The sequence below is a fragment of the Apodemus sylvaticus genome, chromosome 8, assembly GCF_947179515.1.
Source record: "Apodemus sylvaticus chromosome 8, mApoSyl1.1, whole genome shotgun sequence".
Taxonomy (NCBI): Eukaryota; Metazoa; Chordata; class Mammalia; order Rodentia; family Muridae; genus Apodemus; species Apodemus sylvaticus.
Genome location: NC_067479.1, coordinates 112,657,289 through 112,681,466, shown reverse-complemented (window position 1 = coordinate 112,681,466; position 24,178 = coordinate 112,657,289). Strand labels below are relative to the sequence as shown.

General features: G+C 41.8%; 2 protein-coding genes across 6 annotated transcripts in view; one reads left to right on the top strand and one right to left on the bottom strand.

Moving 5' to 3' along the window:
* Positions 1-9,486, bottom strand: part of Atxn7 (ataxin 7) — a 159,555-nt gene extending 150,069 nt beyond the window's left edge. For all 3 annotated transcript variants that reach the window (XM_052190351.1, XM_052190350.1, XM_052190349.1), the window contains exon 1: positions 9,311-9,486. The gene's annotated coding sequence lies outside the window, so the exon portion shown is untranslated. The remainder of the gene's footprint in view (positions 1-9,310) is intronic.
* Positions 8,993-24,067, top strand: Thoc7 (THO complex subunit 7). 3 transcript variants are annotated; one of them, XM_052190359.1, is made up of 8 exons: positions 8,993-9,098; positions 18,319-18,436; positions 19,123-19,250; positions 19,515-19,601; positions 21,988-22,045; positions 22,877-22,943; positions 23,041-23,110; positions 23,746-24,067. In XM_052190359.1, exons 3-8 carry the CDS (start codon positions 19,142-19,144, stop codon positions 23,811-23,813), a joined length of 459 nt encoding a protein of 152 aa, XP_052046319.1. In that variant the 5' UTR covers positions 8,993-9,098; positions 18,319-18,436; positions 19,123-19,141; the 3' UTR covers positions 23,814-24,067. The 3 variants fall into 3 exon arrangements, with proteins under 3 accessions (XP_052046319.1, XP_052046317.1, XP_052046318.1); XM_052190357.1 differs by lacking the exon at positions 8,993-9,098 and adding an exon at positions 9,553-9,667; XM_052190358.1 differs by lacking the exon at positions 8,993-9,098 and adding an exon at positions 10,212-10,315.
* The last annotated feature ends 111 nt before the right edge of the window (positions 24,068-24,178 follow it).

The following is a 24,178-nucleotide window of genomic DNA, read 5'->3' as shown; positions in this document are numbered from 1 at the left end:
AAGCGATGGACTCCCGATGGTCGGTCTACTGTTAGGATAACTGGCTGCCTGTTGGTTTACTTGCCCTACATGTCTTCCAAGGGCAACTCTCCTGCTGGCTAGCATCATCGCAGTGAGTGTATTACCATCATGCCTGTGGAGCCCAGCCTGGGACTGAGACACACTGTCAGAGGGCCAAGGGGCCGAAAACTACCGGAAGGTTAGCACCTCAGGGTCCTGGGTGTCCCTAAATCCTGCTTCTCCGGTGCCCAGAGCTGCTCTAGGTCTTTGCAGTTTTGAGGCTAACCTATTCAGCAGCAGCAATCTGGAAGCTGTACCAAATCCTCAAGCCTCTTCTTGGTTATCTAATATTTTGAATCTAGGAGAATTTGCTTTCTTAAAAGATTTGAGGCATAAGTTTTAATTTGGCTAGCAAAACCTAGGTTTTTTGTTGTTGTTGTTGATAAGAACAGAATATATCATTGATTTCAAAATTTATGCAAAATTTTAAGGTGTTGGATTTTTTGAAACTTTTTTAATGACAGACTTTCACTTCTCACTTCTCTCTCCTGAGTTACTTAATGATGAGGTTAAGAAGTAGTGGTACAGGGCTCAACTGGCCATAATATATAGGATTTGGCAACTAACTAGATAAAATGTGAGCAAATACCATTTAACTTCCCAAGGCCCCATTTCCATACCTGCTAATGTAAGAATAATGCCTCATGCCGTTATTTTATCCCTAGCCCAGGAGTTACACTGAGAAAGAAGTATCCAGCACTACTCTCGGAAGGATTGTAGCAGTCACAACATGAAAGAATGGCTACAATGTCTGCTATGCCTGTTTGTGGTCCTGCTCAATAAAACTGCATCATCTACTTGTAACCCCTGACTCCAGGCTGTCCTTGTGGCTTGCTCTGACCAGATCTGGCAGAGTGACACCCTGTGACTCTTAAGTCTAGTTCTCCAGAGCCTAACTCTTGCCTTCTTGGAAGGTGGTGCCTCTATGGGTGGAAATTTGACCTGACAGCTGGAAGGTGAGATCACAAGCAGCTAAGAGGTGACCAAGCCTGGACACCAGCTTCAAGGTAGTAAACAGTGAGGGCAGTCATGTATAGAGTGGAGACAGGAGACTCAGCAGCTAAGAGATTCTTGTTCGTGCAGAGTGCCTGAACTTGGTAGTCACCCTGGTTACACTGTTCAGCTCACAATCATTTGTAACTCTGGCTGCAGGGCTTCCGTCCAGTGGCCCATGCACACCTTGAACTCACACAAACCCACGCACACACAGAAACAGTTTTAGATGTCTTAAAAAGAAAATAAATGGTGGCTGTTTGAAGCCACAGTGGCTTGAAGTAGTTTGTGAATGGGCAGTACATAAATGATGAACATGTTTCAAACATTATCATATTGCAGTGTTTTATATTTCCAAAATATAACATTTCCGAAAGTTTCTTATAATAGCTTATTATGTTTGTTGCAATCAAAGCATAACTACATCACAGCCAAATGTGGCTACACTTAACGCTTCATGACTATGTCAAGGTTTCTAATCCCGTATAAACAGTAAAATATCTCAGAGGATAAAAATGATCTCACTCTCAAATCTGACCATGGCTAAGACAGGTACAACTGAAGATAACTGTGTAAGAAGAAATAAGGGGTAACAAAGTTGCTATAACTCACTTAAAAACTAACAATCAGTGGTTACTCTCTTTCCTGGCAGCACCAGAATTTTTTTTTTTTAAGGACTTCAAAGATGAAGAAAATCTCAAAACTCCAGCAAACATGCTATAAGCAAACAGTTAAGTGAAGTCTCCATTCTTACTCAACAAATTATTTGAAGTGCCAATTTCACGCTAGTGAGTGTGTGTGTGTGTGTGTGTGTGTGTGTGTGTGTATGTGTGTGCGCGCGCGTGCTTGAGGTCCAGTGTGTACAAGTATGCACATTCGTGAGCACACACACAAACAGTTTTCACAAAAAGGGTGAAACTAGAGAACAGACACTCCTCTTGGTTAGTAAATGTGGCCAGAAAAGCTTCTGCCCAAAGGCAAGTCTGTATATGCAAGAGGAGGTAGCGGCAGGGCAGGGAGCTCCTTTATTAGCCAACGCTACTGTCAAGTGTTCCTCCACCCCTTTCCTTCTATGGCTTCTTCCTCTCAGCTGCTACTAAGGATGTGGCCTCTGTTAAGCATAGTTTCATACTTACACCTTCTCAACAACTGTCAAGTGCTACTGCCTCGTTTATACAAGGGGAAAGTGAGCCTGGTTTCCGTCAAGAAGCAGAACTAGTGTGTGAGCCCATGCTTCCCTGCTCACTCACAAGGAAAACTGACTACATCTGAATCAACAGAGGAGATAAGGAACAGTAACTATGTTTTCCTTAGCAGGGGAAAAAAAATCTGTGCATGTGTTTTCAGAGTTTCTTCTGGTCCTGTTTGCATTATTTTTCCTATTCAAAGAGTCTGGAAAATAACAGTAATACAGAAACCCTTTTAAAGCTACCTGAGGAAGCATATTTAATGTGTTTGTGACAACACAGACCATCAACAGAATTAGTTATGACCAGGAATGAGAACTTATTTAGCAACAAATAGGAAATGTTCTCAATTATTGTGCCTATTCTTTAATAGCTTTATCATTTTCCCATGTTTATAAATAATATGCCAACTGAAAAGAAATAAATACAAGAAAAAGGTCATCCAAAAATCTCATTACTTCATATTGACAAGTTCCTATCGGTACAGACTCATCTTCCTTAGCTATGTGTTTACAGGGTTTTGTCCACCTCTCAGAACTCCATAGACGTCCTGTCATGTGCCACTCCTTTCTTCTAAATACCATTCCATACCAATAAATGGAGACCACATTGTCTTCTCTTAAAAGACTATAGTCAGCAGGGTGGTGGTGGTGCACGCCTGTAACCCAGCACTCTGGGAGGCAAAGGCAGGCGGATTTCTGAATTCCAGGCCAGCCTGGTCTACAGAGTGCCCTGGTCTTCCAGGACAGCCAGGGCTACACAGAGAAACCCTGTCTCAAAAAAAAAAAAGAAAAAAAAAAAAAAGACTACAGTCCTTCACTCTATGAATAGGCCCTAACTCATATTTTATCTTTCACAGAGATATGCTTAGAATGTTTTATGTCCCCATGCTAAAAAATATATGGAAAGGGGTAGTCTGGGGCAAATGTCTGTATATAATTGAGCAACTTATTTCTTTGATTTCCTAGAAGTTTAGTTCTTTCTATTTTACTTTTTTTGGGGGGGGGGGCAAGACAGGACCTCACTATATATCCCTGGAATCCAGGCTTTCCTGGAACATACAAAGATCTACCTGCCTCCCCTCTGCCTCCCAAGTGCTAGAACTAAAGGCATTGGCCACTATGATGGGCTTCACATTTAACTTTAAAAATATGAGAGCCCCTAATGCAAAGAGTAGATACTATCTTTTATCTAGACAATATCTAGCAAACAAAATTTTAGATTGAACTGTATCACTAAATATGTAAAATACAACTCACTTCTCTGATACTGTTTTAAGGTTATGCTGGATAGGAGGAATTCCTAAAATTCCTCATACTGGCAAAATGATTTATTTTTATTATCAGGTACCTTTAAAACTTAAAGCGCTAGGGCAGTGGTGGCACATGCCTTTAATCCCAGCACTTTGGAGGCAGAGGCAGGAGGATTTCAGAGGTCAAGGCTAGCCTTATCTACAGAGTGAGTTCCAGAACAGCCAGAGAAACTCTGTCTTGAAAAAAACAAACAAAAAAACAAAAACAAAAAAACCCAACAACAACAAAAACTTAAGCTCTAAAACAACTTGCTTCAAAACAAACAGACCAGTAAATAATGCTCAAAGACAGAAAAAGCAAAAAACCACAACAACCAGAGCAGTTTAGCATGTCACCAAATTTGCATGCTGTACAGGGCCAGGAGAGAACAGTCAGAGGGAGTGAAAAGGAGGAAGTAAAAGAAGCTACTCTTCGTGTCCACTGAGTTGGCTCAATAGACTTGTCACCATGTTTAATGGCCTCAGTTCAGCTCCCACTACCCACATGATAGATGCAAACAAAGACTGACTCCCACGAGTTCTACTCTGACCTGCACATATACACACACATACTGTCGGAATTAATGAATAAATAAATAAATAAAATGTAATTAAAAATAAGCTGTTCTCAGATGCTCTGATTGTCAAATAAATTACACAGACATACATATCTACATGTTCAGGACATACCAATCTGAAGCTATTCTCAAGGAAGTATAAGACAACAGGAAGGTTTAATTGAATATATATATATATATATATATATATATATATATACACATACATATATATCCACATACATATATCCACGCACAAATGCATACATGAATACATGCATACATACACACACATACATACATACACACACACACATACATACATACATACACACACATACATACACACACCCAGGTTTCCATAAGTAACTGCAGGGTCGAGTTGGCAGACTGAAGGACAACATCAGCTACGTTCCCCTTCAGGGCCAAGGAGGCCACAGGAAGTTTGTGACAGCACTGAAGGCAGGGATTCTCTTCAAGGCCATCACACATGACAGATTTCAATCATCAAACTTTGCAGAAAACTGGCATGGTGAGAACATTTTTAGTAATAAATAAAATTAACTAGTGACACATTGTAATAATGTGCTAAAATAGGAGTGCCACTGAAGATTAGTAGCAACTTACTGACTGGAGGTTTACCCTACGGGGAATACAGCATTAGGTCAAGATGCCATACCAAAAGAACCAAGCACACAGGGCAGCAGACAGCAGCAGGAATGCAGGTAGGCTAGCAGCTGTGCTTGGGAGTCTCTCTACTCTATACCACTCTTCTTCTGCGTTCCTGGAGGGGAGAGGCCAGGGTGGGATGTCATGTGGCTCACACTGGCTTTCAGCTGACTACCAAGTTGAAGTTGGCTTTGATCCTGCTCCCATCTCTGAAGTGCAGAGATTACAAGCATGCACTAAATTTGGGAATGTGCAAGTGATAGTCCACAAGGCAATTCCAATGGCTATCTACATCCAGAACAAATTATGCATGGCTTTTATACTTTTAAATACTTAAAAATAACTTGTGGCATATAAAGACATTGTGAAGTGTTTATTGGTTTTTGTTTTTGGTTTTTTTTGGTTTTTTATGGATTTGGTTTTTTATGGATTTGGTTTTTTTCAAGACAGGGTTTCTCTGTGTAGCTCTGGCTGTTCTGGAACTCGCTCTGTAGACCAGACTGGCCTCAAACTCAAACTCAAACTCAGAAATCCGCCTGCCTCTGCCTCCCAAGTGCAGGGATTAAAGGCATGCGCCACCACCGCACTTATAAAGGAAGTTTCACTAAAACAAAGCCACAGCCATCCATCTCTCCGTATAAGGTGGGGTTGAGTAAGTAGAGAAAACTAGACAGATGGCAACGCTCAAAACATTCACCTTTGATCCTCACAGATGCTCTTCTTGGCCATATAACCAATTAACTTGTAAACAAATTACAACTTCAAATTTGAGAGCTTTTCTTGGTTTGGCCAATACCATAGCCAGAATTCTGACATAACCTTCCAGTTTCACAGAGGGTAACTCCATGCCACAAACAATAATCAAGGTTGATAGATCCTAGAGATGTTAAGTTCTAGCTACAGTAACAAGACGGAAAAGGACTTCCCGGATTAAAAGTAGGATGGTGCTGAAGATGTCTGCCAGCAGCCTGGCATCTGAGTTTGATCCCCAAAAGAAGGAATTTTTCCTCTCCTTGTCCTCTGACCGCCACACGCACACAGGGTAGCCTCCTGTCCGTACTCACTTGGACACATGACTGTAATTTAAAAAATTATAATAAAAATTCGTTAAAAGAAAGGATAGTTTAGAATGTCAACAAGAGAATGAGGATGATCAAAGATATCCTTTGAAATGGAGTCTGATATATTTTCTAAAGATGATAATGCCTAGACTGGGTGGTGGTGAACATGTCTTTAATCCCAGCACTTGGGAGGCAGAGGAAGGTGGAACTTAGGGTCCCAAGAAAGGGCAAGTCTTTTTGGATCTGTTAGCCTATTTAATAACCATCCTCTCTATTTAAAAAGTCTAGTCCATAACTGGCCCAGGGTAAACAAAACAGAGATTTTAGGAAATAAAAGTCAATTCAAGTCTAAAGCCAGGCCTGATCATTATTATCCTTTCCAAGAGTAGCAGACAGGAATGTTCTCCGTGAACGAGAAGAACAGTCAAAGGCAGAAACAGTACAAGGAGATTTAGTTTTAAAGCCAAAGCATTTTTTGTTTGTTTTGTTATTTGTTTTGAAACAAGATTTCTCTACATTGCCCTGTATATAGCTCTGGCTGTCCTGGACTATGAAGACCAGGCTGGCCTGGAATTCACAGAAATCCACCTGCCTCTGTGACTAGAGCTCATATTAAAGGAGTGTACCTCGATGCTGGGTCCAAGTATGTTAAATATGTCATCCATACATCTCAAATTCCTTGGATTCCTAATGTCCCTGCTTCCTTCAACATTTAAAGGAAAATATAACCCAGTTATGTAACACGTATGCTCCCTATACAGAAAGTCAACAAGGATAGCCAAGTCCGAGGGCCTTTTACTGACCACAAGCAAGCTGAAAGGGAAGCAGTGGTAGACCAACACATGAAACGAAAACCGAGTCACAGCGACAGGGGGATCAAAAATTGTTTGATGGGAGGCTGGGGAGATTCCTCAGCAGTTAAGAGCATTTGTTGTTCTTGGAAAGGCCCAGGTTTAATTCCCAGTATCCACATGGTGGCTCATAACCATCTCTAACTCTAGTTCCAGGGCATCCAATGGACACCAAGCATACACCTGGGGGTAGTGCACATATATACATATGTGTAGCCAAAACACACATAAAATGAGCAAATCTTAAAAAACAAACAAAAGGGAAAAAAAACCCTTTTTTTAAAAGAATTAGTTGATACATGGAGACCCCCCTAAAAGTATACAGAAAGAATAACTTTCTCTAAAAGTAAACTTGAGAAATGCCTATCTTTTTTCCCCCACAAACCTCAACATACCTGAGAAAAAGGACTCTGACTGAGAAAATGCCTTCAAAAGCCTGGCCTGTCTATGGCGCAATTTTGTGACTGCTGACTGATGTGGGAGGGCCCAGGTCACTGTGGGTGGTGCCACTCCTGGGCAGGTGTCCTGACATGTTCTCACAACATGAGAAACCCTAGCTATGACACCAAGAAGACAGACCAGACCATTGGTTCTCTCATTAGTCTTTATATTTTCAGCAGGGAAACGTTAAATAAATATACTAACTTCCTTAACTAATATCTCATATTCTTAAAAAGAAGGAACTAGTGACTGCAGTAAACAACTAAAACTAAGGTCTGCATGTTCAAGTCTGCTAGCTCTCCAGTAGCTTAAAACATACTTCCCAATTCTGTGTTTCTGCCTGTCAAGGTCCAGGCCTCCCACCCCCAAGAGAGAGAGAAAGAAGCCTGAGTATAGCAGAGCTTGAGTAAACGCCACCTTAGCATCAGCCACAGCTTCACAAAGACAGATTTCTATAAAGTTCATTGCAAGATGTTCTCTCAACACACATCATTTAACAGGATCCTCAGACGTCCAACTTACAGTTTCTTGTGTATGCAACAAGGAATTCAATTATATAGCTTGAAGAAAACTCCAAAGGCTCCGATATTTCCTACTACTTGGTCTCCCATTATCTGAGCCAATAATCTTCCGGAATGCTCAATTTCAAATATACTCCAAGTCTTTTCACTTACTTGTGGTCTTATTATTTTAAAAAAGTTTTTAGTCCAGTCTAAGAAAACTGTGAGCAATCAAAGAAACTAATGAATGGGGTCTGGCCAGGGCTCATCTATGAAAACCTGACAGAGCAGCTCACAGAAGTTTAAGTTATAGAGGGCAGTGCTAGTTTCCCATGAAAACATTAACAATTATTTGACGTTATTTGACGTTACTACCTACCGGTTTCCAAGTCATCAAGATGCTGATAAGATCAAGAAATGCTCTTACAAAGTATCCTTTCAGTACTTGGTAGTTTCCTTGTAAACAAGAAGTCTCCCTACCAAAGTGTTACCCAGAACACAGAAATAATCAGGTGACATTCCATTTACAATGTTTAATGGTACTTATGATTTAATTGGTTTTGGTTTGGTTTGAGATTTTGTTGTTGTTGTTTGGTGCTGGGGTAGGGGGCAGGGCTGGACAAAAAGTCAATATTCAGACCCAGATTAGTCTCAGCTCACAAACTTCCCAGACCAGATAGGAGTGAAGGCATGGCTACCACACACCACCCTGCTGAATTTAATAATTATCTTCCTTCCTACACCAAGAAAATGAACATGGTCCAAAGTCCAAGTTAGGAGAAACCTTTAGGCCAGTACTCTTTCAAAAAGTCAATGAGCAGTTTCGCATTTAGAAGAGATCAGTTATGGCTCAAAATCTTTATTCTGGGTAATTTCTGCCTTTGTGACAAAAGTCAATACTGCATTTGACATACACATAGTTCTGCTTAGAGGTGAAAACCCACCTCACTTGAATGATGCCGGGTTTTCTGCTCAAGAACTGTGGCAACACAGGGCAGATGCATGGATCCCACTTAAGAAGAGAAATCGAACAACCACTTGACCCCACACCGACGGTTTATGCAGGATCGGAAGGTTCAGGGACTTGGGATCATGAAAACTGGTAAGCAAAAACCTGGGATCCAAAGTCAAACTCTACCCTGCTGGAGGTCAAATCAACTCCCACCACGTACGTGGTTCCATTTAGAAGAACACTCCTCAAAGTTGAATCAACGCGATTTCATTTTTCAGAACAGATGACACTATAACCTGCAGCGTGTTCCAGAAATCTGTACTCCGCACCCCTAAGCGACGTTTCTTTTCAATGAGCAGCCCCACCTGCCCCAGCGCCTCTGTCAACTTCCCTTTCAGAAGCGTTTTTTTTGAAAAGCAAAGATAGTACGAAAATGAAGGCACCCCATCTGGATCCCTGCAGTGAGGGAGACCAGGGTAAGGGGCGAGAACCGCAGGGACCTGAGCCCCTAGTCCTGAGTGACGTCCCCTAAACAGGTAAGCAAGAGTCCCCAGGAAGGGAGGAGGGCTTGCCGCGCCCGCCTCCAGAACACGGGTTCGAGACCCACCGCAGCGCGCGTGGGCGCCACCGCGGCGACAGTCGCCGCGCCCGCGTCCCGCCGCAGCGCACGGTCCCGGGCGGCCGGGGGCAGAGGTCACCTGGAGCGTCGGGCGCGGAGCCCCGCGAGCGCGCGCAGCCGGAAGCTCACCTGGCGGCTGGCCGCGGCCTCCAGGGCGGCCTGTGGGCGCGGGCCGGGCGGGGACGGCGGTGTCCGCGGGCCGAGCCGCCGCGGGCCGGCCAGCCGCCCGCCTCGCCCTTCACCCGCCGGCCGCTCCGCGCCCCGGGAGAGCGGCGAGCGCGAGTCCGCGGCGGCGGCGGCGGCGCGGCGCGGCGCGGCCCGACTCAAGAGTCGGAGAGGGCGGCCGCGGGCGCCGCCGCCTCCTCCTCCATGACTGTTTACCCGGCTGCATTGTGGGAGTTTGACCTCCGCCGCCAACCGCTGCCTCAGCTCGCGCCGCCGCCGCCACCGCCGCCGCCGCGCACGCCATGGGAGCCGTGACTGACGGTGAGGCCGCCGCGGGGTGCGGGGACGCGGGGTAGCGCCGGGACCCCGGCCGTCTGGGGTGGGGGCTCCAGGGCCGGCGCGCGGCGGGGAGCAGCGGAGGGCCGCTCGCTCGCCCGGGGATGCAGTGCGCAGCGCGGGCCGCCTGCACGGCTCCCCCGGCCGGGCTGGGTCGGGCCCACCGGCCGCGCTGCGGGCCCCGGGGAGCCCCGGAGCTCGGACTCCGAGCTGGGGGCTGCCTCCGAGAGGAATGGGGGTGTCTGGGGGACCGCTCGGGAAGTGTATCTGGGCGACTTACAAGGTCAGGCGCCAACCCGGGTTGAGGCCGGCGGCTTGGACCACGGCAACAAAAGGAAGGCATGTCGGGGAGGGTGAGTTGTTGGCCGGCGTGAATTGGAAGTGATGGATTGTGGACACGATGTCTGTGGGCTGAGCAGAGCTAAGGGGACGTTTGGGTGAAGAATGGGCGGGTAACTGCAGCAGGGACTTAGAAGGAACCCGCCTTGGTAGGAAGGTTCCGGTGGCTTGCTGTTCCTTGATGGACTGACCAGTAGCTACGGATCCCAGTGGAGACACCGAGGACTTCCAGAAAGTGGGAAGAACAGCGATCTGCCCAGACTTGAGGACTGGCTGAGGAAATGCCGGTGTGGGGTATAAAGGCCCCGGAACTTGCGGGGTGGAGGGTGGATTTTAACCTTGTTTGTTTGTTTGTTTGTTTGTTTTAATTCTGGTTTAATTTATTCAGGAGGTATTTAGCTTACTTCGAGGCAGTGCTTTACTTAACATGTTTGAAACCCAGAACCAACAGGCAAAGGTGACTTCTCTTAGTCACCTGCAGTCTGGTGTGGCTGCTAAACATTTAAAATTGGGAGGGTGGGTGAAGGTAAATTTACTGTATTTGCTCTGTGTGCGTGCCTCTGAGCTGGCTCTGTCTCCTTCCCTCTCCTGTTCCCCAGGCAGCCACCCTACAAGGGTGGTGGCAATCAGAGGACACGTGCTGAAGTCATTTCTTTACTTCCACCAGATGGCACCTGGGGATTGAACTGAGATGGTTGTTGATGTTTCTATTGGTGATTAGAAACGTAACAAATTTGCTTTCCCGCTTCCTTTGAAGGGTAAATAGGTGTTTTAAAACTGGAATTTCAAGGGACCAACCACTTGTATAAGTCCCAAAATGATGAAAGAAATTAAAAATGGCATGTACTAATTAGTTAGAATTTAGAAAACGTTTACACCATGAAATTTCTAAGGTAAGGAAATGCCAGTGAAAGGGTGTTTTGTTGTTGTTTGGTTTGGTTTTGAGACAAGGTCTTTCTTGTAGCTCTGGCTATCTTGGAACTCACTTCATAGATCAGCCTAGCCTGGCCGGGAACTCACAGAGATTCCCCCTTCTTCTGCTTCCTGAGTGCTGCAACAAAAGGCACAAGTCACAGCATCTGGTCATTGAAAGTTTTAAACGTTAGTGTGATGTGATCACATTTGCTTTTATTTAATTAATTGATGTCGTTATTTGCAATGCTGAGAGCAAAACCCACAGCCCTGTTCACTAGAAAACTTTTACATCCTCAGAGCAAGATGTGTATTTAAAACTCAACACACCCATTCTACTCTTTGGAGAATACTGAGGAAATGAGAAGGGGGTTGCAGAAATCACTCTCGATTTCACGGCTGTTTGTATAATATTTTGCAGCGAGTGTTGTTCCACAGTTTTGTCATTATCCCCATTTTATAGATAAATCTGCTACTCAAAGGAATTAAATAACAGAGTTTCAGTGAGTTAAAACCAACAGAGTGCAGAAGAGTATGCAGTCCTTTAGGGCTGAAGAAGGTGCAGATAGTTGTGAACTGTAGGTACTGGGATTGAGCCCAGTACCTTTGGGAGAACAGCCAGGTGCTCTGAACTGCTGAGGCCGATTTCAGCCCAGCTAGTGTGGTCTGATCTCAGCCCCTTCTGCAGTGGATTAGTGGAAGGTAATGGGGGTCATTGATGAATACGGCAACACTCCAACTGAGGGAATCCAGAAAGGGAGCAGAGCTTGTGGAGAATGTCAGGATTGCTCAGATGTGGGAGGTAAGAAATGATCTGAAGTTTCTAACTTGGATGATTTTGTGCCTTGCTCCAAAGGAGGGATGAATTTTGTCAGGTGAGAGAAGGGAATCCTAATCCTTGGAGGCCACAGGAATCCCCACTTTACACCTATTAGGTTCCCACCTTTGTGGAGGTTGCCTAGCTTCTTTGAGACCCAATTTTGTTCTGTGTAGATAAAGAAACTAATAAAATCTACCTCGGAGTGCTGTTTTGAAAATGAAACACAGAAAAAGTTATAAAGAACTTTGTACTGAATCAAATACATACTAAAGTTGAGTAAATATTCCTAAACACAGAAGTTGTTTTACTACCCTCTTTCCACTCCTCTATGGGAGACTGTGTCTTCATCGAGTACCCCTTCCTTTGCTTTGGAGGAAGAAAATTGAACTGCAGTCTGTTTTAAATAAGCCACCAACAAATACGAGGTGCTAGGTGCTGGAGCATAGATAGCAGCAGCATGTGTGTCACTGTGTGTATATACATGTTACTCGGCACTGAACCAAGAGCCCTTTACATGTTAAGCAAGTGCTCTACCACTGAGCTAAGCCACATCCCAGCTCTGGGCACAGGTGAGGGATCCTAGGTGGGAATGGAGTGCTGGGGACTTCGAGGCTTAGTTGGACAGCTTGTCTGGCAAAGCCACTCCTGGGTTTGGGGCGACTGAAACCTAGTTAAGATGTGTCATTGTTAATTTAAACTATTGAAACTCCTTATATGTTGTAGGCGATAAATCATAGGATGTTAGAACCCGTTTTGTAGTTCAGAGAACATTAAGTAGTTATGTTGATATCTAGAGTAATATGCCCCAGGCAGTGATGGCACATGCCTTTAATCCTAGCTCTTGGGAGGCAGAGGTAGGCGGATTTCTGAGCTCGAGGCCAGCCTGGTCTACAGACTGAGTTACAGGAGAGACAGGTCTACAAAGAGAAACCCTGTCTCGAAAAACAAAAACAAACAAACAAAAAAAAAAATAGAGTACCATGGGAAGAAAAATGGGCAAGACGTGGCTCTACATTGCATTTAATAGAGCTGCTTGGCTGTGACAGCTTTCATAGACATATACTTATTAAAACTTAAAATGTTTTTAATGTGCTCATAAACAGTATGACAGAATAATGGAACTATATAATAACGTAACCGAATACACTTTCGATGAAGGGAAAGATGACATGGAAGATAATAGCACAGACTTTATAGGATTATTTTACGAATACAGTGTGATAATTCATATAAAAACACTTTGAAATTGATGACTAGTTAATTTATTAGCTGAGCCAGTAGACTTCTCAGTGAGAGCAAACAAATAGGAATAAACGATGCACAAGTGTCTGTTGCTGCGTTGACCTACTGTTACGTGCTTTCCTTTCCTAGCACCAGTACATCTGTCCAGTTTGCTTGCTGCATTGCCTGTGGACTTGTTAGTTCAACATTAATTTCTCTTTAGCTGAGATAGTTTTTCAAAACAAAGTTTTATTCTTAAATTATACAATTTCCCAGTCCTCCTGCTTTAGCTTACTAAATACTGGGATTGTAGGCATGTCTAGCTTAGAATGTTTAACTTAATTTTAGTTTTACCATCAACTGTTTGTTTAACTGGGCATAAGTATCTTATATGAGAGCATTGTTAACACAGAAGAGACAAGCTACCTTGTTTATTCATTTTGTCTGCCTTTTATGTATACTCTTAAGACTGTTGACCTTAAAAATCATCCTAATGACTTAAAACTTCATGAAGGGTGGGGACAGGAGGAAGGTAACAAATGAACTAGATGTAATTCATCTTAATAACTCCTGAGTGGTGGGAATGGAATGATAAATCTAATAGGAATTTATGTAAACATTATCTTTGCATGACCATAGTTTCTCCTCAATAGTTTCTAAGCCTCTTTTGCTTGTTTGTTTTTATAGAATGGCCCCGAGGTCTGATGGGATTAGTACAGGCAATCAGATTACTTACAGAAGGCTTCAATCATGGTAACATTTGAAGTCAAGTGTTTTAGGTATGTTCAGACCTAAATTTTAAGGTGTTGCTAAAAAAATAAGAAAATATTCGGGCCACAATGTTAGGAACTATAAAAAGAAGTTATTCACAAACCAGAAATGTACCTTTCTATATGTTGTTAGCATATATGCTACAAGGTATATGCTGTAGCAGTAATTTTTGTCTGTTTCCTAGACAGTAACTGTCCATACAATATTTAAGAAAGAATTATTGTAAGTTTCAGATAAACAATCATAATTGTGCATCTGTGTAGATATGTAACTGTATATATAGATAAGAATCTTAATTTTCTAGTAATATTTTTAGGGTATTGCAAATTGTGGGTTAAAATTTAACATCAAGAAAAGGATAATAATGTTCAAGGGTTACTTATGGACAGGCATCGTTACTTTCACTTTTGTTTTCAAGATGCTTAGCATGACTACAAACCAGGTTTGTATTCTTATTTTACAGAAGTCATGTATTAATCTCATGTACTTACATGTAAAGCAGACTTTGGGTGCACAACCAAAACCACTGTTTGCAAGTTTTGATTTGTGGCCCAGAGCTGTGAAGAACTGTGCTTGTTAAAGAGGGAAGTTAAGAAGGGCCTTGAGTGTGCCCAGAGCAGAAGCCTCTCCTCTACAGACCACTTTCCCACTCCTGCCACCTGCTCCTTCCTATGCCACGCGTGCTCAGTTCTGACCTGCCTTCCAGCACCTGTGACTCTCCTCTTAGGGTAGGCCATGCAGTTCCTAGCTGTATGTGGCTTAGTAATCTCCTTCCAAGCTTCTTTGCTTATGGGCTTTTCCTAGTTGCAGTCGATTTTGTATATTGTTTTCAGTTTTCTCCTACTAGAAAGTTCTGCCATCTCAACTACCCACCACCAAATACCATCCTCCCAGAAGTATAAGCTGTAAGTTAGCATTTGTGATGTCAGAGCACATTGTCTTCCCTCATCCAGTTTTCTGAGGTTCTAGTCTGCCTGTTTCCCAACTCTGCTGGAACACACAGCTTTCTCCCTGTGAATGTGGCATGAAATGGGAAGACTTCAGCATTCTTTCCTCGTTTAACAGAACAGCTAGCTATTTTGAGTCTTCTGGTACTGAAACCAGACTACACATTCTTGCATCTTCTAGTTTGTCCCCCCACTTATATTGGCCCGTGTCTTGATAACCCCTTCTATTTGTTCTTTTATATCATTACAATGTAGCTAAGCAAATACAAGCATGTGTAAATATACTTCTTGCCATTTTTATTTGAATGACACCATACTATGCATTTCTTTGTCTTGTATCTTAATTTATCTCTGTATCAAAAACTGTTTCTTCATCTTTGTTTCCAACTTGATAATACTCCGATGGGTTCCTATACCAAATTTATTTAACTGTTCACCCACTTACAGACTATTACAGTATTTTCCTTTATTATTACAATGTTATGGTCTGTAAATGATATCATATTGCTTAACTCAACAATCACTGAGTGAAACCTATGTTAGAAACTTTGAGAAATACTAATAAAGCTGTGCAGTGTTGGAGCATGCCTTTAATCCTAGCACTCAGGAGGCAGAGGCAGGCGGATTTCTGTTGTTCGAGGCCAGCCTGGTCTACAGAGTGAGTTCCAGGACAACCGGGGCTATACAGAGAAACCCTGTCTCAAAAACAAACAAACAAACAAATAAATAAATAAAATAAAGAGACAGAGAGAGAGAGAAATACTGATAAAGAGCCAGTCAAATTCCACCTCCTCTGAGGTATATGCTCGTCTAACTAGACACCTCAGCATGCTCAATGGGTGCTATTTCTACACCAAAAGTGCAAGGCTTCCTATTCTCAGAATTCACTCATATCTTCTGTACAAATTGCTCACACCGTTTGTATGAGTAATTGTTGCAATGATAGTGAAAATAAGTGCTATTCTTTGTTAGTGTTTAATTGAGGCAATGATCTTTTAGAAGACCTCTGTAGGCATCAAACCCAATTATAAAATACTGAAGTCAGTCTGGGTGTGGTGGCTTATGCCTTCGTCTCTGCTCTGAGAGGCCAAGGCTGAATGATGCATGTGAGTTCCAGGTGAGGCCAAGACTACATGGAATGACCCTGTCTTAAAAAAAAAAAAGAGGATCTTGAAGTCAGTCATGGTACCTCACACCTGTAACAGCAGGAGACTGAGGCAGAAGAATTGTAGTCTGAGCTACCAAAGGAGGTCAAGTTGGTTGGGGCTATTGATTTGGTTTATTTGGCTTGTGGATATTTTGCAAAACCTTTACAAATAATACTACACTCATATGTAATGATGCACAGAACTTAAAGTGCGCAGATGGCATGACCTCAAAGCATAGCTTAAATATTTTTAGTTACCAGACTTAAGATATTGGGCTTGGTGGTGTTTAGTCCCTCTCTGTTTCCTACTGCATTAATGTCTGACATCCCGGGAGGGTGATGAGACCCGGACTAGGGTCTTTAGGAAAAGCAGTGTGCAACTCCAGACCCAAGGTGTGCCTTTCCTTCCAACACTTGACAGACCAACGCAAACAAGTTCAGGGAGTTTGAACCTAGCAAATTTCAGGGCACGACCTTGTCCCAAAATGTGTGTGTGACAGAAGTATGTGTGAATGTGTGTGTATATATGTGTATGCATCTTGATTTCTTTAAGGATTGTGTCTTATTTACCTTGGTCTCTTCAAGTTGTTTGGTAACTAAAGCTTGAAAAAATTAATATTTTTTAAACACATTTAAATGATCAGATAAATCTGTAGTTTGAAGAGCTTTTCAAAGAAAGCTATTCTAAAGGCATCCGCTAAGGGTGTCCTTACTGGGCCTGTCTCCACTGCCCTTGTGCATACCCTTCTGCCTGAACAGTGGAGCTGATGTCAGATACTTGCTGGGGACTCAGGTAGGCTCTGCAGGAACTAGTCATCCTCTACATTTGTATTCAGAACATACTGAATTTAGTTTAAAAGAAAATGAAAGCCCAGAAAATAAAAATGTTAAAAATGCTTATCAGAAACAGTCGTTAATATTCATTACCTGTGATTCCAGAGATATTTTCTGAATGTATACATGCATACAACACACACACACACACACACACACACACACACGTGTTTGGTTTTTTTTGTTTTGTTTTGGTTTGGTTTGGTTTTTTGGATTTGGTTTTTTTGAGACAGGGTTTCTCTGTGTAGCCCTGGCTGTCCTGGAACTCACTCTGTAGACCAGGCTGGCCTCAAACTCAGAAATCCACCTGCCTCTGCCTCTCAAAGTGCTGGGATTACAGGCGTGCGCCACCACTGCCCAGCACGATTTTTTTTTTTTTTTACACATTGGCCAACATCCTCTGCTTCTCAGAAGTTACTTTATCTAAAGAGGTTGTTTTGGCATTGTCCTTCTAACATTATTTGAGTGTGTCATAATTTAACAAGGCTCAGTGTTTAGGTTGCAGCCTTGTACTACAAACAACACTGCTAAAAACACCTCCTTATGTCTGTTGTGCATGGTGCTGCACACCTGTAATTCCAGCCTTCTACAGTTTCAGAATAAGTTCCTTCTCAGTGTAAAGAGATCCAATGTCAAAACTCAAAATACTTTTTCTGGGGCAGGGCAAAGGTGTATCCATTTCAAGCATGATTAACTATATCCACGTCTCTCCATGTGTAACTGTGCATAAGTACCCTGTCTGACTATCTTAGCAGCTTTATTGCTGGGTTATGACCTGCTAGAAGGAAATGATTTCCCCATTTCCATTGCCTTTGTGATTCTGGCCCAGCATTTCTTGGTTCTGCTAAGAACACTAGCTCAGGGGCTGGAGAGATGCTGAAGAGCACTCACTGTGCTCCCAGCGGTCCTGAGTTCAAATCCCGGAAACCACATGGTGGCTCCCAGCCATCTGTAATGGGATCCGATGCCTCCTGTTGTCTGAAGACAGTGACCATGCATGTCACATATGATAGACAGACAGACAGACAGACAGACAGATAACACTAGCTCAGGCTGGTTGGACCCCATTTGTTCTCATCATCATTTTACACTGTTTTTCTGTTCTATTTTCTCTTGCATTGGGGCAAAAACTGAGACACAGAAGTCAAGTACAGTGCTCAGGCCTGTCACCCCACCCCGTGAACTCCAGGTCAGCCCGCACCGTCTCTCACAAAGGATGAGGCATTGCTGCTGTTTAGTGTTCAACAAGGAAATTGCATTACCTCCTGAATCTTGTCCTTTTTCTCGGACCTGTCACTCTTTTGTAACTTGATACTACATGCAAGGAAACTTGCTCTGTCAGTGCCTCTCACTTAGCAAGAGATCTGTACAGTTTCGGCTTCCTTTAGTTTGGACAGCTTTTCTTTTCTTTTTTTATTCCAAAGTAGTTCTCTTAACAATTATTGACTTAGCCATTCTGATGTACCTGAAAAATTTCTACTCAACAACCCTTCTAAGTGACATCTCAACTGGTGGCATTAAATGTATTTATATTTCAGTAATTTTCTTTTCATTGAGCAAATGAGTTGTATACTCCATACTGTTGTATTGACAGTTGCCCAGACCAAATGTTCATTTTAATTCTCATTTATCCTTTTTCCTGCAGACGAAGTCATCCGGAAGCGCCTTCTGATTGATGGGGATGGTGCTGGGGACGACCGGAGAATTAACCTCCTTGTGAAAAGCTTCATTAAGTGGTGCAGCTCTGGGTCCCAGGAGGAAGGGTACTTATCCCACAGATGTTTCCATATTATTGTCTTGCTGGAACATTATTAAGGCCATGTTAAATAGTTCTATTCACCTTATCTGTCCAATGTGGCCACTTCTTGACTAATCAGAAGTTTGGTTTTTTTGCTTGCTTGTTTGGTTGGTTGGTTTAGGTTTTGTTTTGTTTTGTTTGTTTTTACTGTCCTCTTTGGAGGGCTCCTTTATGTTTGTATAATATGCAGAAAGGACATTAGTAAAAGAAGAAATGAAGATCAAACTAAGGCTTAATAATTTGATTACTTTTAGCAAATCAGGATTTGCTAAGTATCGCTAAAATAAGGTTTTTCTTTGTTAATAAGTTAATATTTAAGTTGCTGCAAAATAATTACATACTAATTTTATGAAATTTTGCTGGATTTACTTTCTGCTTAAGTTTAAAAATTGTGAATACAGAATTCTGAAGAAACTCTTAATCAAAATATTGTTAGAGGTGATTTAAGATACAGACAAGTAGTTTAGATGAGAACAGTAGTCTCATCTTGACCTTCGTTACCACAACAGCGTATAAATTCATGTACTTCATGACTAGCAAAGAAAGTAGTAAGGGTGGATGTTCTAAGCTATTTTTAACTTAAACAAATAATTGTGTCAGAACTTGATTTAGTTTACAATTTCTTTTTATTCTCCTTCTCTTGCTCATTAGGTACAGCCAGTACCAGCGCATGCTGAGTACTCTGTCCCAGTGTGAGTTCTCCATGGGCAAAACATTGCTGGTGTATGACATGAATCTCAGAGAGATGGAGAATTATGAAAAAATATACAAAGAAATAGGTAAACATAGTGATTCTTTCTAGAATTGTATTTTTGTGGTTTAAAGGAAAAGCTATCTGTTAACAATGTGTGGATTGTAGTAAAATATTATCAGTAATTACAATAGTAATAAAAAGTCTGCTGTCGGCAGCCTCAGTGTGAATAATAACATGCAGCACTTCGTGTTGTAGATATTTCTTAGGATGGCATTGTCTGTTATCAGTGGAATGTCTGTTTAAAAGCACAGATTATATATGTTATTATAACTACCTTTTTTAAAAATAGAATGTAGTATTGCTGGAGCACATGAAAAAATTGCTGAGTGTAAAAAGCAGATTCTTCAAGCAAAACGAATACGAAAAAATCGACAAGGTAAGGATTTCAAGGACTTGGGTAGCAATTACACTTGTTCTTTTTCTTTTTTTTTTTTTTCTTTTTGGTTTTTTGGATTTGGTTTTTTCGAGACCAGGGTTTCTCTGTATAGCCCTGGCTGTCCTGGAACTCACTCTGTAGACCAGGCTGGCCTCGAACTCAGAAATCTACCTGCCTCTGCCTCCCAGAGTGCTGGGATTACGAGCGTGCGCCACCACCACCCGGCTACACTTGTTCTTAAAACTCTATTACTTGGGCTGGAGAGATGGCTCAGTGGTTAAGAGCACTGACTGCTCTTCCAGAGGTCTTGAGTTCAAATCCCAGCAACCATATGGTGGCTCGCAACCATCCGTAACGAGATCTAACACCCTCCTCTGGTGTCTGAAGACAGCTACAGTGGACTTACACATATAATAATAAATAATTAAAAAAAACTCTGTTACTTAAAATAAAGACGGCAAGATATGCTGAAAAAGATTTTATTTTGCTGAGTTTTATTGTTTATCCAAGAACATTTCAGTATTTTTTACTATCTTCAGATCCTTTTCCCTAAGCAATGTTATAGTTAATCTGCAAATGTGAACTATATGACAGACTGAGTTATTTATTTGCTAGATTAATAAAGCTACTTTTAGAAAAAATAGAAAAGAAATTTAACCTTTCATTATTCAGAAAACAAACAGACGTTATCCACAGAATAAGCTAATAGCAAAGTTAAAGTGACGAGACAGCAAGTTGACCCAGAGAGCAAGAGCACTTGTCGCCAAACATGATGCCCTGAGCTCAGGCCCTAAAACCCACAAGGTAGGAGGAACAGTGAGTCCCTCATTGTGCCGTAGCCCTCCAACACACATAGGTATGCAAAAACAAAATAAACGTAGACGAGTTAAAGACAGAACTAATCTCTGAAGTTAGGATATCCTCCACTTAGTATCCTGTCTGTCTGAAAATAATTTTAATGTTGTACATTTGTCTGTGTACAGCTGAGTGCAGGTGCCCATGGAGGCCACCTTATCCCTAGAGTTGAGGCAGTTATGAACTACACATGAGTACTAGAAACTGAATTGGGGTTCTGTAAAACATTAGTATATGCTCTTAATTGCTGAGCCATCTCTCTAGCCCTGGAAATTATTTTTAATAATAGGAATATTGCTCTCCATTACCTAAATTGGAAAAAGTGAAGATAAGGAGCAGTGTTTGAAGTGTGTGTAGTGGTACACATGTGGACTCCCACCGCTTGGCTAAGGCGTGAGGGTCACAGGTCTTAGGTCAGCCTGGTGTAGTGGAAACTCACCTCTGGATGAATGAATGTATGAATATCATAATTGCTTCAGGTAGAAACATAGCTCTAAATTAAATAGGTTAGACAGACAGATGAAAGAGGAAGGAAGAAAGAACAAGAAAGAAAGAAAGAGAGAGAGAGAGAGAGAGAGAGAGAGAGAGAGAGAGAGAGAGAGAGAGAGAGAGAAAGAAAGAAAGAAAGAAAGAAAGAAAGAAAGAAAGAAAGAAAGAAAGAAAGACCATATCTATGACAGTACTGTGAAAAACTAAGCAGAAATAGAAAATGCTGTTAGTTATTTAGTTAATGTTGAGGTTTTATGGCTTAGAGTCATAGAATCTAAGATTTATGAAACTGGTCCAGAAACTTGTAATTTCTTCGGTGTTTTTTGTGCGTTTGTTTGTTTTGGTGAGGGTGAAGGAAGAGTTAAGAACTTTATATGAATCAGCCATTTAGTGGCGGTCCAAAGTCTTGTTTGTGCTGCTGCCCGCTTCTCACTCTGTCACATGACTGGAACACGGAACGTGAGCGTGAGGGTGAGGACCACTGTTGGAACGTGAGGTCGTTATGATGCGCGAATGACTGAACTGAGGGTTGGGCCGTGCCCTCATCATTATTGCCCTATTGTGGTTTTTTGCTTTGGTTTGTTTTGATTTTGGTTTATTTTGTTTTGGTTTTGGTCTTTTTCAAGACAGGATTTTTCTGTGTAATTTTTTTTCTGGCTGTCCTAGAACTTGCTATTTATTTAAACCAGGCTAGCCTGGAGCAAACAGATCCACTGGCCTTGGCTTCTGCCTCTGCCTCCCAAGTACTGGGATCAAACTGCCACCACATTAATGGCATTTCCTTAAGTAAGTGAATAAGGCAGGCAGTGGTGGCACATACCTTTAATCCTAGCACTTGGGAGGCAGAGGCAGGCAGATTTCTGAGTTCAAAGCCAGCCTAGTCTACAGAGTGAGTTTCAGGACAGCCAAGGCCACACAAAGAAACCCTGTCTCAAAAAAAAAAAAAAAAAGAAATAAGAGTTATTTTCATTTACATATTTTTTTCCTGATAATTCAGGTTCAAAAACTGCCTTAATTTGGCAAATCTTTTCTTGTCTTTCAGAATATGACGCTTTGGCCAAAGTGATCCAGCATCACCCAGACAGGCATGAGACACTGAAGTGAGTGTAGACCTTTACAGGAGCTGGCCTTATACAGACTGCTGACAAACTGCGCTGCGCACTGTATTCTCAGATAAACAGCACATACCCAAAGGAAGGTCATCCTTCAGTATCACATGGTCTTACACTCTTAAACTGCCTGATAAGATCCCTTACTGTCTCTGGGGTTCAGAACATGTGTGTAATATGCCCCCATAGGAAATGGAATTCCCCCATAGGAATGGTACTTTATTATTACAACAGAGTATTGAATACCAATGAAGATTATGCTACATGCACATCTTGAAAACATACAAACAGTAAAAAAAAGATATTTAATGAATTTCAAATCATTTCTGAAACATTTATGAAAATTAAAAACTCCCTCAAGTATTCTATACTAATACTGTATATTATTTAGAGATACAAATAGATGTGTCTAAAAGAAATTATGAAATTACATTTTTTGTTATTTTAAAACTTGTATCTATAATACAATTTAGGAGCTAGAAAATTATCCTCAATTTCAAAATCTTGTTACGGGATTATTGGATTCCTTTTTTTAATGGATGTTATGCATACATATCTGTGTACCACTTGCATACCTGGTGTCATGGCTGCTAGAAGAGGGTGCCAGATTCCTCTGACTAAAGTTACGGACAGTTGGAGCCACTGGGTGGGCACTCGGAATAGAACCTGGGTCTTCTGAAACAGGAGCGAGTGCTCTTAACTGCTGATCCATTTCTCAAAACCCTTTTATTTTCAGAATATTACTTAGTGGCCAAAATACTATGTAAGTTTTCCCTTAAGTAGCAAAATATAACATTGTTTTGTTTTATTTTGTCCCCCTAGGGAGCTAGAGGCTCTGGGCAAAGAATTAGAACATCTCTCACATATTAAAGAAAGTGTTGAAGATAAGGTATTTGAATGTATATGTATCTCTGTGTGTGTGTGTGTTTGTGTGTGTGTGTGTATTTAGAGACAAACTTATATAAGTTTTTTTCTTCTTAACACAGCTGGAATTGAGACGGAAACAATTTCACGTTCTTCTTAGTACCATCCATGAACTTCAACAGACACTGGAGAGTAAGTAAAAAAATTCCAAAGTTACTGCTTATAGAGATTTTAAATGATTGGGGAATGCTTTGGTGAGAGAGTCTACACCCAGAATCGAGTGGTATATCTGGATGGTATTAGAAAACATTCATCTGTTGAACTTTATGTATACAAAAGGAAGAGCAGTGGTTTTGTGGTCATCTGTCTAATAATTACATGTGTAGTTATTGCATGTCTAGTAATAAGAAAACGTCAAGAGCGATGGGGACATGGGCAGACTACTGTAAGTGATTGGGGTGCTAGGTTGCCTGCATGCTTAGTGCGCGTGTGCGTGTGTGTGTGTGTGTGTGTGTGTGTGTGTGTGTGTGTACATGCGTGCTGGGGCTACACACATAACCATGTGCAGGCCAGAAGCCAAGTAAAAGCCAGTTCTCTTCTTCCACCATGTGTTTTCCAGACCTAGCTAAAGTCATTAGGCTCAACAAGATGTGCCTTTCCTGTGTTTAAAACCAAACAAGGATGTGGGCCATTTGCAGCCATAACTTGTCATTTTGTCATCTTGATTTAAATTTATTTGCTGATGATGCAAAATAAAACTTTTCATGCATTACTAGGCACAAAACATAGGTGACATGGAATAAGGTTCTGTGTCTTCCTCACTACAGATGACGACAAGCTGTCAGAAGTGGACGAAGCTCAAGAAAGCAGCATGGAAGCAGACCCCAAGCCATAGACGCCCACCGCTGCTTACAGGGACAGTGGATAGATAGCTGCAGGGGCTTCCTGCGCTCCGTGTGCTCCTGCTGTTGGGATAGTTCAACTTCAGCGTTGAAATACTTTGCTTTCAAATAATAATTTATGTGTCATTCGTATTTCTTCACACAAAGGAAACGTATCCCATATATATGTATTTTTTAAATGCATTTTTTTATCCTTACACGTAGAAATCAGCATCTGAAAGTATTTAATAAAATGTCTTAAGGTGGACCTTTGTGCTCATTCAAAACTCTAGGTAGCTGCTAACACTTGCCTTAGCAAATCAGGTGAGGATTCTTAAGGTTGCGTTTGGGATATACACGAGAAAATGAGTAGATTTCT